Source organism: Phacochoerus africanus, chromosome 2, assembly GCF_016906955.1.
Source record: "Phacochoerus africanus isolate WHEZ1 chromosome 2, ROS_Pafr_v1, whole genome shotgun sequence".
In the NCBI taxonomy this organism is placed as follows: Eukaryota; Metazoa; Chordata; class Mammalia; order Artiodactyla; family Suidae; genus Phacochoerus; species Phacochoerus africanus.
In genome coordinates this window covers 241,421,238-241,436,329 of record NC_062545.1, presented here as the reverse complement: position 1 = coordinate 241,436,329, position 15,092 = coordinate 241,421,238, and the positions used below count along the sequence as shown (strand labels likewise).

At 46.4% G+C, this 15,092-nt stretch overlaps 1 protein-coding gene across 1 annotated transcript in view; it reads right to left on the bottom strand.

Annotated features, from left to right (window-relative positions):
- The window catches only part of TMOD1 (tropomodulin 1), a 92,092-nt gene that overhangs the window by 4,654 nt on the left and 72,346 nt on the right, over nucleotides 1-15,092 (bottom strand). Inside the window, exon 9 of the mRNA XM_047768001.1 lies at nucleotides 6,779-6,923. Coding sequence (XP_047623957.1) covers nucleotides 6,779-6,923 — 145 coding nt within the window. The remainder of the gene's footprint in view (nucleotides 1-6,778; nucleotides 6,924-15,092) is intronic.

The following is a 15,092-nucleotide window of genomic DNA, read 5'->3' as shown; positions in this document are numbered from 1 at the left end:
GACAAGCTTCGGGATGACGCTGCATGAGATGCCGCCCTGGAGGAGCTAGAGGAACCGGAGGGCCTGTGGGAGGGCATTGCAAGATGCCTGATGACTGTGCTGAGGGCTGGGCAAGAGGCAGGGCGAGGTGGATGGTGAGGAAGTAGCTGGCTGGGCTAGGGGCAGCACATGGACAGAGGTGAAGATTGCTGGCTTGAATGGCTGAGGAAAGCAACACCTTTCCCCAAGATGTTTAGGGGGAAGAGGATGAAATTGATTTGGGCTGTGTATGCCAAGTTCCAGGTGCCTGTTAGAGAGGTCTTCTGTATAAGTGATTTCCCCAAGAAGGGATGTTTTCTGCTTTTAAACATGTTACTCCCCCTCCACTCCCCTCCCCAGCACATGGAACTGTCTTAACTTGGATGCTGCAACTCAGATTTCATTAAGTGGAGAGAGCTTCAGTGGCAGATTTACAGGACTTGAGAGCCAGCTTGGCTCTCAGCTATAAATAGTGCAGAGATAGGAGTCATCTGAGGTATCATCGTGGGCAAAGAGAGGTGGGGATCCTTGGCCCCTCCCTGACACCGCCTTCACCCCGATGCCCCACTCTCTGTTAAGGGCCCATTGCACAGGGTGGGAAGGACCCAAGATGTACCACTCAGGATGGTTCCAGGCAGGCCACCTGTCTGACCCTTGGCCTAGGGAACTAAATGTCTCCCAAGAAGAAGCCTACCTGCCTCACAAGCCGCCAAAGCCCAGCCCTGCTGACCAGGCCATGGGCCAGGAGCCAGCACAGAGGCAGGTCAGGGTGAGAAGGAAGCCAGAGAGGCCTGCTCCCTTCTGCACAGCGCTTGCCCCTGGCCCACCAGGCTGCAGCAAGCAGACGCCTTAACAACCACAGTGGCTGAGCAGGAGCCAGCAGGAGGACTTTATGACAAACATACACAGTTGGAAAACACGGAAGCTTGTCTGTTTCATCAGAGCATCAAGAGCATGATGAAAATACTCTGCTGGAAAGAAATTCAGGATTTCTCTTTTGCAGGAGGATGCTTAAAGCACTATCAGAATCAGGAGCATTTCTTTCATCTAAATTAGCAGATGGGTATAAATTTGGTTTTAAAAAGCTAGAAATCCCACTTCACCAACAGGCACTCTGAATGTCACATGCAGCTGCTCAGAAGCCTCTGCTCTAATTCCTTCTGTGGGAAACCCCAAGGGAACAGCTAAACAGTTCCCTGGGGTAACCAGAGGCCTGCTTTCTTCACTTGTCATTCCTGTCCAGGAAACTGTCACAGTCCTGCTTCCCACTTGCTTTCATCACCAAACTCCTGAGCTTGGCATTAAAGGCCTTTGATTCTAAGCAATCTTGAGAAATAAAAATGGAACTGGAGGAATCACAGTCCCCAACTTCAGACTATACAATAAAGCTACAGCCATTAAAACAGTATGATACTGGAGCAAAAACAGAATTATATATCAGTGGAACAAAATAGAAAGCTCAGCAATAAACCCATGCACTTATGGTCAATTCATCTGACAAAGGATGCAAGAATATACAGTGGAGAAAAGACAGCCTCTTTAATAAGTGGTACTGGGAAAACTGGACAGCTACGTGGAAAAGAATGAAATTGTAACATTCTCTTACACCACCCACAAAAATAAACTCAAAATGGATTAAAGACCCAAATGTAAGACCAGATACTATAAAACTCTTAAAAGGAAAATATAGGCCAAACACTCTTTGACATAAATTGTAGCAATAATTTTTTGGATCTACCTCCCAGAGTAATGAAAATAAAAACAAACAAACAGGACAGAATTAAACTTAAGTGCTTTTGCACAGCAAAGGAAACCATTAAAAAAGCGAAAATGGGAGAAAATCTTTGCAAACAAAGCAACGGACAAGGCATTAATCTCCAAAATAGACAAATATCTCCTTCAATCAAAAAATGGTCAGATGATCTAAAAGGCATTTCTCCAAAGAAGATACACATATAGCCAAAAAGCACATGAAAAGATGCTCAATTATTCACTAATTATTAGAGAAATGTAAATCAAAAATACAGTGAAGTATCACCCCACACAAGTCAGAATGGCCATCATCACAAAGTCTACAAACAAATGCTGGAGAGGTTGTAGAGAAAAGGGAACCCTCCTACACTGTTGGTGGGCATGTAAATTGGTGCAACCACTATGGAGAACAGTGTGAAATTTCCATAAAAAACTAAATATAGGAGTTCCCATTGTGGTGCAGCTGAAATTAATCCGACTAGTAACCATGAGGTTGCGGGTTCAATCCCTGGCCTTGCTCAGTGGGTTAAAGATCCAGCATTGCTTTGAGCTGTAGTGTAGGTTGCTCAGATGCCATGTTGCTGTGGCTGCGGTGTAGGCCGGTAGCCACAGCCCTGATTCAGCCCCTAGCCTGGAAACCTCCATATGCTGTGGGTGTGGCCCTAAAATGCCAAAAGAACAAGCAAACAAACAAAAAAAACCACGTAAGTATAGATCTACCAACTACCATATCCAGCAATCCCATGTATTGGCATATATCCGGAGAAAACCATAATTTGAAAAGATATACGTGCACCCTAATGTTCATTGCAGTACTATTTACAACAGCCAAGACACAGAAACAAATTAAATGTCCATCAACAAAGGAATGGATAAAGAAGATGTGGTACATATATACAATGGGATATTATTATCAGCCACAAAAAAAGAATGAATACCATTTGCAGCAACATGGGTGGACCTGGAGATTATCATAAGTGAAGTAAATCCACACAGAGAAAGACAAACATCATATTACAGCACCAATGTGTGGACTCTAATAAAAGCAATACAAATACATTTACAACACAGCAACAGACTCGAAAACCAAACTTATGGCTGCCATAGGTGAAATGCTGGGGGCAGGGGTAAGCGGGGAGGTTAGGACTGGCATATATATTCTACTATATATGTAACTGATAAGTAACAAGGACCTGCTGTAAAGCACAGGGAAATTTACTTAATACTCTGCATTAGACTATATGGGAAAAGAATCTGGAAAAGAATGAGAAATATATATAATATAAATATAAATATAAATATAAATATAAATATAAATATAAATATAAATATAAATATAAATATAAATATATATACACATAAACTGATTCACTTTGCTGTACACTTGAAACTAACAAAGCTCTAAGTCAACTATACTTCAATAAAACTTAAATAAAAGCCTTTGGCTCACATCTTGCCACACCCACCCAGCCCAATCCCAAGCTCACCCCATACACCTGTTTATCAATCCTACCTTTACCGATGCTGTTACCTCTGCTGTTCCGTCCCTTCTCTGTGAGTTTCTGTTTTCCCTTCCATGTCTAACTCTCTGTAATAGTTCCCCAGTCCTTTTGGACATTTCTGTCTCTCCTCTCCTGCACCCTGGGTCCCACAACCTTGCCTTTGCCAGCAGCCCCACAGGAATGCCTCCTGACCTCCCGCACAGCCTATCTCCATAGCTCCTAGCAATGCCAGATCCTTAAACCCACCAAGTAAGGCCAGGGATTGAACCTGCATCCTCATGGATGCCAGTCAGATTCATTTCCAATGAGCCACGATGGGAACTCCCTACTTCTTCCTTTCAAGGCTGACTCAAACCCATCCCCACCACAGGGATGCTTGGCATAACTGGCTTCCATCCTCACAAATCATTTGCTTGCTTTGTCTGGATATAGTGTGCAGCCTTCTTGAATTGGGGGGCATGACTTTGAGTCTCTTCTCCCCTAAAATGTTGGAAAAGTTCTTGATTCAAGGGACTAGCTTTCTGCTACCCCCTGATGTCACCTCCACAGTCCTGGGCCCACAAAAGGTGGTCCCAACGTGCTTGCTGTGACTAACAATGGGTGACATGGAGCCACTGCCTAGAAAGGCAGGCCCTCCCAGGCCTCAGCTTCTCCATAAGATAACTGGAGGGAGAAGGCTGAAGTCCTGTCTGGCTCTGGCGCACTAGGCTCTCAGCAAGGCCTTGCTGATAGGAAGCAGGCCTGGATTTTGGAATCACAGACTCTCATCAAGCCCTCAAGGGCCATTCTGTCTAGTCTCCAGCTGATCCTGGAGTGCCCCCCTACAGCACCTCTGATCTCTAGTCATCTGGAAACTTCTGTCCTCAGAAAGCAGCTCTCCAAATTCTCTTGCCACTGAAAGACCAAAGCTGGATTAGCCCTGAGATAGGCATTGAGGAACACCGAAGAGGCTTCATCCAAGTGGGGAGAAAAAGCATGCGGTAACCACCTATCAGAATAGGACTGGAGGTTTTGAAGTGCTGGTTCTGCAGCCAGATTCCAGCTGGGGCAAGAGTCTAGATTGCGGGCCTGCCTCAACCGTTCAGTGTAGCTGTTGCCTCTGTTACACCGTCATTATTACTATTAATTATTCTTGGTTTGTGTTTGCTCTTGTTTTCTTTCAAATAAGGACACTTCAGATAAACCAGTGAAACCGAGCAGGACCCTGCGGAGCTCTTGGGCGCACCCCCCCCCCCCCATCTCTCTATTGTAGGAAACAGGCTTCATTCGGCCTCCGTGACCTTCCCTGTGTTCCAAAGGACAGGTTCAAACAGTTGCTCATCAGCGAAAGGAGGTGATGCGGAGACCAGGAAGGAACAGTCAGGAAACAATAGCGCAGCCACGGGGCTGGGCCGCATTTCCTCCTCAGGGGCTACACGCAACATCATCTTTGAGCTCTTCTGCTCAAAGATGTTGAAGAGATCTGCTCAAAGATCTGCGGACTCAAATGCCAACAAGTGGAAGTAACTCACTCCAGAAAGAAGGCCCTCCAGAAATAAGGTGCAATAGCCTCAAGGACCGCCAGCACCCAGCCAAGGATGGCCTGACATCAGCTTTGAAGGAGAACGCAAGCTGGATCCTTCTCTGTGGCCCTGTTTTCTGTTCCTAAAACTACAGGACCACTTCCTATTCTCTCCCAAAGGGGAGCTCCGTCTTCAGGGCATTAACATGCTGTGGTCTCCCTTTAACTTGGCCAAACGATAAAAGCTTCTTCCCCCCAAACTCTGTCTCCACATTTCTATTCGGCACCGGTGGATGGAGGCCGAGCTTTGGCAACACTGGGATACCTGGTGTGGTTTTGTCGTTGTGTTTGCTCTAGAAAAAAGTGGCAGCTGGAGTCAACAATGAATAAATAGCCTCTGGGCTATGATATCCTTAAGAGCCGAAACCTATACCTTCAAACCGAGTGCCCTATAGGACTCTGACAAGTGTTTGCTTAACCAAGTACCTCATTCTAAAGCGTGTGTTGCAGGTGTAACTCTGTGGTCATCTATGCGTAGGTTCTGTGAGTACCTGCCTCGTTAATACACACCCCCACACGCACCCCCATTCTTCCAGGCTTTTCCTGTATTAACTCAGCCTCAGATTCATCACCAGGACGTGACATAACCTCAACTTTTGGGATGTGCGTTTAGTATTACGCTCCTTGCATTTTACTGAGTGTTAGAAACAAACAAAAAGAAAACACAGAGCAGGCTTGAGTTTGATGAAACACTCACTGGAGACACTGTCCTTTAGGAACATAGGTCTTTCATAATTCAATCCTAAAAAGAGGCTTTCTTCTTTTTACTTATTTATTTTTTTGGTCTTTTTGCCTTTTCTTGGGCTGCTCCCGCGGCATATGGAGGTTCCCAGGCTAGGGGTCGAATCGGAACTGTAGCTGTCGGCCTATGCCAGAGCCACAGCAACGCGGGATCCGAGCCGCGTCTGCAACCTACACCACAGCTCATGGCAACACCGGATCCTTAACCCACTGAGCAAGGCCAGGGATCGAACCTGCAACCTCATGGTTCCTAGTCAGATTCGTTAACCACTGCACCACAATGGGAACTCTGGCTTTTGTCTTTTTAAAAACACTCCCGTGCTTCCTTCTCTTCTGCAATAAGAATAATGGAGCTTGGCTTGCCTTCCTCCTTCGGGGAGTCTCGGGAACTCGCAGCTGACTGTGATGATTAACTAGGTTAGCAGACCTACTCCCTTTCTTGTTTTCCTTCTCTTCTCTTCCTATTCCCTCATCCGATATATTCCTCTTCAGACACGCCATCAAATTCTTTCACAGCCAGAGGAATACATGGGGTAAATAACTACCCACAGAGCTTGAGAACAACTGGCATCTGGAAGTAAGCCAGTGGCTGTTTTCCCTTTGCGTTCAACTGACTTGTATGTATTTCTATTTGGTGTTTACCCATAAGAAAGACTGTGACATGTTCTTTCTTTTCTTTTTTGAAAAAAGTATAAACTATGCCTTTAACTGATATTAAGGAATGTAACCTGTTTACTACAAAGTCAACATTTTCAACCTCTACTTTAATAGCAACGTGAAGTCTCTTAGGCTTGGGGCATGGGTAGTAAGCTGATTGGTGGTTTTGGGATCTGGCCCTTGGGGAGTCTGGGTTCCAAAAAAGGATATCAGGAGAAGAAAAGCCTCAAGGTTGGCTTTGTGCCTCCCCTGTTTCATTTCACTAAGCTAACATGCTGAGGGGCTGCCTTGGATCCAGCCCTGTGCTGAGCTGAGGAGGCTGCGGGGAAGACACCTGCAAGTCCCCAGACCCTGGGGCGGGGTCTGGAGAAGAGGCAAGATGCACACACTGAAAGCAAGGGGGAAATGGGATCAGAGTAAAGATGGGGCTTGGGCCCAAGAAGAGGACTCCGCTGGGAAAGGCGGCCGTGGCGTTTTCCCTGCCCTCCTTCCCATGACAGGTGGAAAGAATGACAGGCAGGCAGGTAGGGGGTTGATGGCCACTCACCGAGGTCGTTGTTGTTCATCATTGCGTTGGATGCCCGCAGCCGGGGCCCCTGCTGGGTGAAGTGGTAGCCGAACTTGAGAAGCGTTGCATTTTTTTCCAACATGCTTACGATCTCCATCTCCACTTTGTTGCCCAGGGGCTGGCTCTGTGATCAAGAAGAGAACAACAGTCACCTCTTGTTCCCCGGTGAAGACCTGAACCTTCTGGACTAGCAGAAACCCTGAATGGTGGGCGGGGATTTTAATAGTTTCCTGCCCCACCCCCTCCAGGAGGAGGGGAATGAAGTTTGGAGAAGGGTCACAGCCAGGAGTGAAGGAGCTGGGATTCAAACCCAGGGCTGCTGGATGCCAGGGACAGGTCTTCCCACCAAGACCTTCTCAAGTCCACAGCAGACCTTCTAGAACAAGTGAGCAGGAAGGACCTCCACATCATCTAGTCTCAAGACTTAAAAACCCTACAGACCCGGCTATCCCTCAGACTAATTAAATCAGAATCGCTGTCTGTGATGCTCAGGTGTCTATGGTTTTTCAAACTCCCCAGGTGATCCCAATACACAGCCAGGTTTGCTAACCAGTCATTTAAACTAATCTCTTCAATTTACAAATGAAGGAACTGAGGTTCAGAGAGGGAAGAGGATTTGTCTAAAGTCACACAGTGAGTTGGGACTGCCAGCGTTAGCCTCCTAAAGCCTCATCAGTTCCCTACCCCCAAACCTAGAGTGATCATCTGACAAACATGAAAAGCAAAGGAAAGGAAGGCGTGACAATACACAGTGCTGGGAGTGATATGTGAGGATATTCACCAGTCTCTTTTATAATAGCGGGGGGAAAAAAAAAAAGGAAACCAACATTCATCACAAGGGAGTTGCTCCAATAAATAATGGCTCAGCTTTCTAGTGGAACCTGGGCAGCTGCACAGGGATAATGTGAATCTTTGGTTCCAGGCCTGGAAAGATGGCTATGACACAATATTGAGGAGACAAAGCCTAGTGACAAAAGAGGTCATGTTTCTATAAAGTTACCTGTATTCCCCCCCCACCCCCACAGACATTGAAAAGGCCTGGGAGCATCTGGGGGCAATGGGATTTGGGGCAGTTTTTGTTTCCTTCTTTACATCTCGTATTGTTTGAGTTTGCTGTTGCCACGTATAATATTAAAAGATATTAAAAAGGAAACATAATCTTAAAAGGTCTGAAAAGACATGGAAGGCAAACTAACATACTTAATCATTAAAGACACTTATTCTCCCTCGGAACAGGAGCAAGGCAAGGAAGTGTCCACTTTCACCCACACTGTCCTGGAGGTCGCAGCCAGAACAAATAAGCAAGAAAAGGCACCACATTGGAAAAGAAGCAGCAAATCTATTTGGGCACAGATGATCCTATCTGCAAAAATGAAACAGATCACGAGCAAGGAGTGCTCATTTGTGGTTCCTGAGGTGGGGGTGGTGGAGAAGTGGGGAGCAGGGGGGGATGGACGGGCAGGTCAGGGATTTTGAAAGCAAACTTATACTTGGAGTGGACAGGCAGTGGGGCCTTACTGTACAGCACAGGGAACTGTGTGCGATTGGGTCACTTTGCTGTACAACAGAAATTGAAACATTGTAAATCAACTATAAATTAAAAAAAACTATATTTGCAGATGACACAATATTGTATGTAGAAAATCCTAAGGAATCCACAAAATACTATGAGAACACATAAATGAGTTTAGCCAGATCGCAGGGTTTAAGATCAATCTACAAAAATCCAGCTGTGTTTCTATACACTAGCAATAAACAATCCCAAACTGAAACTGACAATAATTCCATTGACAACATAGAAATACTTGGGAATAAATTTAATAAAAAGAAGTAAAGCCTTACACACTGAAAACTATAAAACGGCATTGCACATTAGAGGATACTTGAATAGGAGTTCCTATCGTGGCTCAGTGGTAAGGAACCCAGCTGGTATCCAGAAGGATGCGAGTTCGATCCCTACCTGGCATGGCCCAGTGGGTTACGGATCTGGCATGGCTGTGGCTGTGGCTGTGGTGTGGGCCAACGGCTACAGGTTCGATTCGACCCCTAGCCTGGGAACCTCCATATGCTGCGGGTGTGCCCCAGAAAAGAAAAAAAAATTAATAAAATAAAATAACAGAGACCTGAATCAATGTAAGAACACACCACATTAATGGACCAGAAGATTTATATTGCTAAGATGGCAATATTCCCAAATTGAACAGTAAACAGAACCATGCAAGTGCCTCCAATGACTCTCCACTGCCCATAACTGCTACCAGGTATTGAAAGCTTACTGTGGTCCCAATGCCTTGGGCCTGACTTGCATGGTCTGAGTTCATTCAATAACCCAACAGAATAAGCACTGCCTCCTTCTCGGCCTGACACTCCCGCCCTGCACAGTTTAGTCCTTGCCTTCCTTTCCAAATCTCTCAGTGCTTACTCAGATTGTTTACCCGGGGGGGGGGGGGGGTCTGTATCTGGTACCCAGGACAGGCAAAAGTCTTACTTTTAAAATTCACTCTCTCGTACACACCTGTTGATATACCCCTAGTGCTTTAACATCCATCGCAAATGCCCTCGCCTCCTGGTGCTTACCCCTGGAAACCTTCTTTCCCCAGACACTCAAGTGGCCCATTTTTTGTCCCTCTCTACTCCACCAGTCCCTCTATGTTATTCGGTCACCTGCTTTTACAACTCTCTCCCCATTCAGACCTGTGCTGTCTAGTACAGCAGCCACTAGCTGCATGTGGCTCTTTAAATCTTTTTTTTTTTTTTTTTTGGTCTTTCATCTTTTTAGGGCTGCACCCATGGCATATGGAGGTTCCCAGGCTAGGGGTTAAATGTGAGCTATAGCTGCTGGCCTATACTACAGCCACAGCAACTTGGGATCCAAGCTGAGTCTGTGACCTACACCACAGCTCACGGCAACGCTGGAGAGCGAGGTCAGGGATTGAACCCGAAACCTCATGGTTCCTAGTTGGATTCACTTCTGCTGCGCCACGACGGGAACTCCCACATACAACTTTTCGAATTAGCATTTTCATTTTCTTTGGATACTCAGAAGTGAAATTGCTGAATCATATGGTAGTTCTATTTTTAATTTTTTGAGGAATAGCCATACTGTTTTTCATAGTGGTGATGCCAATTTACATTCCCGCCAACAGTGTGCAGGGGTTCCCTTTTCTCCACCACTTGCCACCACTTGTTATTTCTTGTCTTTTTTTTTTTTTTGGCCACGCCTGTGGTATGTGGAAGTTCCCAGGTCAGGGAATGAACCCACGCCACAGCAGTGACCTGGGGGACAAGGACAACACCAGATCCTTAACCTGCTGCACCACAAGGGAACTCCTTGTCTTTTTGATCATAGCGGTTCTAACAGGTGTTAAGACAATATCACATTGCGGTTTGATTGCATTTCCCTGATGATTAGAGATGGCGAGCCACTTTTTATGTACCTGTTGGCCATATGCATGTTTTCTTTGAAAAAAATGTCTATTCAGATTCTCTGCCCCCCACCTTTTTTTTTTTTTGTCTTTTTGCCTTTTCTAGGGCTGCTCCTGCAGCATATGGAGGTTCCCAGGCTAGGGGTCAAATCGGAGCTGTAGCCACCGGCCTATACCAGAGCCACAGCAACGCGGGATCTGAGCCGTGTCTGCAACCTACACCACAGCTCACAGCAACGCCTGATCCTTAATCCACTGAGCAAGGCCAGGGATCGAACCTGCAACCTCATGGTTCCTAGTCAGATTTGTTAACCACTGCGCCACAATGGGAACTCCCTCTGCCCCCTTTTTAATTGGATTGGTTGGGTTTTTTAAAACTTTAAATTTGAATAATTCAAATTAAATTTGTGGCATCTAAAAATTAATGCAAATGAGTGTACGTAGCAAAAACAGAAACAGACTCACACATATAAAAAAACTAGTGGTTACCAGAGGAGAGAGGAAAGGGGGGAGGGGCAAGATAGGAGTAGGGGATTAAGAGGTATGGGCAACTATGTAAAAAATAGATAAGCAACAAGGATATATTGTAGAGCATGTAGAATTATAGCCATTACCTCGAATAACTTTGAATGGAGTATCATTTATAAATATATGGAATCACTATGCTTTACACGTGAACCTAATATTGTAAATCAACTACATTTCAATCAAAAATTAATTGAAATTAATCAATTAGGGTAGTCTAGCGCTACTGTAGACCGTGAGCCCTTGGAAAATGAACAGTCCTCTGTATCTCTAGGTTAAGGTCAAGGAACTGATTTGAATAGAATAAACAGGAACATGTTCAGTGCCCAGCAACATGGGAAGGTTGAGAAGATACATCAGCCCAGCATCCAAAGGGACAAGCCCGGAACCACAGTTGAGGCTCTTGATAGAGAATTCCCCCCAGGTATCATGAGCTCGCTAGAGCTTGTGCGGGTTCAGATGGGGCTGGGACTGCAGACTAGGACAGGCAGAGGGATCATGATGAGACTCCACCAGCCCATCTGGCACCACTCCTGAAAGTGCTGGGAAGAGCTCAGGCCTGTCCTCAAAGGACGCAGCACAGCCCTGGTTGCTCACCAGCTTGGCCTGGCAGATGGTACAGAACCATCTGAGACCCCTGTAAGGAACTGGTAGGTCCCCCGCTCCTCTCACTTAGCAGGAAGACTGGCCTCTCCTTGATGTCACTTGCTGGGAAAGCTCTGCAAGAACTCAGGATGGACTAGTCTAGAAAGTGCTATTTTCCCCTGAGTGGAGGGGCTGCCAGTGACTGCAAGGGCCGTTTTTTCAAAGCTGACACTTTGTGCTGATTGGTCCAGAGCACAAAGTGCTCCATTCAACCGCCCTCTATCCCTAGGAGGTGGGCAGGGCAGGCAGGAACTGGCACCTCTAGCGTGGGGATGAGTAAACCCAGTCTATATGTTCCTAGAAGCTGGACTGCACTCCCTCTGCTTAAATCAGAGCCAAGGCTTGAGCTGGACCTGGAGCTGGAATGACTTCAGGGGATGCTTCAGGCCCACACTCTCAAGCTAGCCCCCGCCAGCCGGGGATACATGCAGATGTGTTGGGTGTGTGCCAGAGGACACAGGACTCCATGAGATAATCATGTCATCTGCCTGGAGTGTTAATCTTGGACCCAGACCATTATTTTTACAATAAGGAGTAAAATAGAAAATGTGCATACATTTTTTTTTAAGGGTCGCAGCTGCGGCATATGGAGGTTCCCAGGCTAGGGGTCGATGTGGAGCTGTAGTTGTTGGCCTTCGCCAGAGCCACAGCAACGCCAGATCTGAGCTGCGTCTGCAATCTACACCACAGTTCATGGCAACGCCGGATCCTCAACCCACTGACTGAGGCCAGGGATCAAACCTGCATCCTCATGGATGCTAGTCAGGTTCATTTCCACTGAGCCACAACAGGAACTCCTGCATACATTTTAAGAAGCTTCATACTTGGTTCCTTTTCAGGCCTTCCCTTTTCCAGGGACTCTGAGGCGAGAAGGTCTCAGTTATTTCCCAAATGAGAGAGGAGGCCTTGGGGACAGAGTCAGGACCGGAAATCTGGTCTCTTACTTACTCTCCAAGTATTTATTATTTATTTACAGATCATTGTGTGCTAGGCATGTCATAAGCACTTTACATAAGCAAAGTCAAGGGAGTTCTCTTGTGGCACAGTGGGTTAAGGATCCGGCGTTGTCACTGCAGCAGCTCAGGTCACTGCTGCGGTTTGGGTTTGATCCCTGGCCTGGGAACTCCCACGTGCCACAGGTGCACACCCTCCCCTACCCCCCATAAAAGCTAAGTCAGTTTCTCCTCCCTATAAACCTACGGAATATGTAGTCTTCTTATAACTTTTATTTTACAGGTGAGGAACATGAAGACTAGAGATATTAAAAAGCACTGAGCTAGTCAGTGGCAGAACCAGGATTTGAACACTAGCAGTTTGCTCAGAGCCTGTGGTAGTTCCCACCTCAATTGGGTGCCTCTGAGAGAGCTCAGAAGGCAAAATAGGGCTGATGAGAGGAGCTATAGGCAGGTGGACTTGCTAAGGATACAGGTTTGCCATCTAACCATCAACAGTGTCTGGTTAAGGCAGTGGACTGCCCATCCCTGGAGGTGTGCAAATAGACGGCAGATTGCATCATAAGGGACTCCTAGGGGTTGTTAGGAGTGGGGGAAGCTTAGGCTCTGTGACCTTTAAAGCCACTGGAGCCTGCATTCTGTGAGTCTATGAATAACTTGCTTTGATGGCATAAAACCTTAGGAGGCAACCTTGACAGCATGTGAAAGGCAATTAGGAGTCCCTTGGGGAGAGGCTAGAATGGTAGGGGTCATGCAACAGTAGAGTCTGGCGGCAGAGCCAGGGAGAGGGGGTAGGGGAAGAACTCTTGTTCCCCCTTCAGATGTGCTCGAGAATTAAAGAAATCATTTGTGGGTAAAAGTAGTCTCACTATGAAAAATGCTTTGTGTTTTGTTGTTGTTTGTTTGTTTGTTTGTTTTGCTTGTTCTAGGGCCACTCCTGCAGCATATGGAGGTTCCCAGGCTAGGGGTCTAATTGGAGCTGTAGCCACCAGCCTACACCACAGCCACAGCAATGTGGGATCCGAGCTGCATCTGCAACCTACACCACAGGTCATTGCAACACCGGATCTTGAACCCACTAAGCAAGGCCAGGGATCAAACCTGCCACCTCATGGTTCCTAGTCGGATTCGTTGACCACTGCGCCACAACAGGAACTCCGAAAAATACTAATGATATGAAAGCGGATGGTAAAATGAAAGACCTTCTTCACATCATTTATCCCCCTTCCTATCCTCTTCCCACAGAAGAAACCACCATGGCCAGCGGGGTGTATCCCTATGTATTGTTTCTATGAAGTACGTAACAAAAATATAGATTTTCCCTTATTTTTAATGTTCGTCCTTAATGGATTCGTACTATATGTATTGTTCTGCAACCTGTCTTTTTTGTTTAATGATTTCTGGAGATATTTCCCTGTCAGCACACAGAGAATTACTTCATTCTTTCCAACTACTTCATGGATTGCCCTGGTAGCAATGGGTATTTTATTTGCTTCCAGCTTTCCTTGTTACAAACAATGCGGAGTGTGCTTTGTAGGAGAGGGAGGGAGTATTCTTTATCTCTCTCTCTTCTTTTTTTTAAACTCTTTCCAGGGGCCACACCCACAGCATATGGGAGTTCCCAAGCCAGGGATCCAATTGGAGCTGTTGCTGCAGGCCTACGCCACAGCCACAGTAATGCCAGAGCCCAGCCACTTCTGCAACCTATACCAATCTCACGGCAACACTGGATCCTTAACCCACTGAGCAAGTCCAGGGATTGAACCCTCATCCTTACAGAGACAACATGGGGTCTTTGACCCACTGGACCACAATGGGATCTCCAGAGGGAGTATTCTTCAGGCTGGCCAAGGAGATGCAGGATTGGTGGGTGGAAAGACAAGCATATTTTGAATTAAAAGTGTGACCGTCCTGCTAAAATGACACAACCCTGATGTGCCCTTCAGGAATGTATGACAGCTCTCGTTCCCTCAGCCTTTACTATGACTGCACGTTATCAAGCTGGGGAGAAGATGAATAGATTCACTACTTAAAAACCAACCAGTGACTCGGGTGTAACTGAGCTGGGACCTGGAGTTGGTGCATCTGAGACCCTCTTTCTGGCCAGAGGCACCACTGACATCACAAAGCTCACTGGGTACATTTCATGGTGGCCAACTGTGGCTTTTTCTTTCATCCAGAAGGTATGGACAATTGAGAACACTTAAACAAACAGACAAAAAACAACAGAAAGGATCCCTGGAAATTATCTAATCCAACCCCAGAGTTCCGAACCCTGGCTGATACTGAAATTCCCTCCATATGACAACTGCCAAATCATTCTGTTCTGTTTACACATCCCTGGGAATGGGAGTACATCACCCTTGGAGGCGCCTGCTCTATCCTTGGGTTGCGCTGCAGGTTAGAAAGGGCTTTGTGGTCAAACTGCACCAATAGAAGAAGATATAGATGATTTTCACTCTGCAAATTAAAATATGGCTGCAAATTCTTTGATACTCTTCCCTTCAAAAGGTAGAGCCTGGAGTTCCCACTGTGGTGCAGTGGAAACGAATCCGACTAGGAACCATGAGGTTGTGGGTTTGACCCCTGGCCTCGCTTAGTGGGTTAAGGATCTGGTGTTGCCGTGAGCTGTGATGTAGGTGGCAGACTTGGCTCAGATCTGGCATTGCTGTGGCTGTGGTGTAGGCTGGTGGCTATAGCTTCATTCAACCCCTAGCCTGGGAACCTCCATATGCCACAGATTCG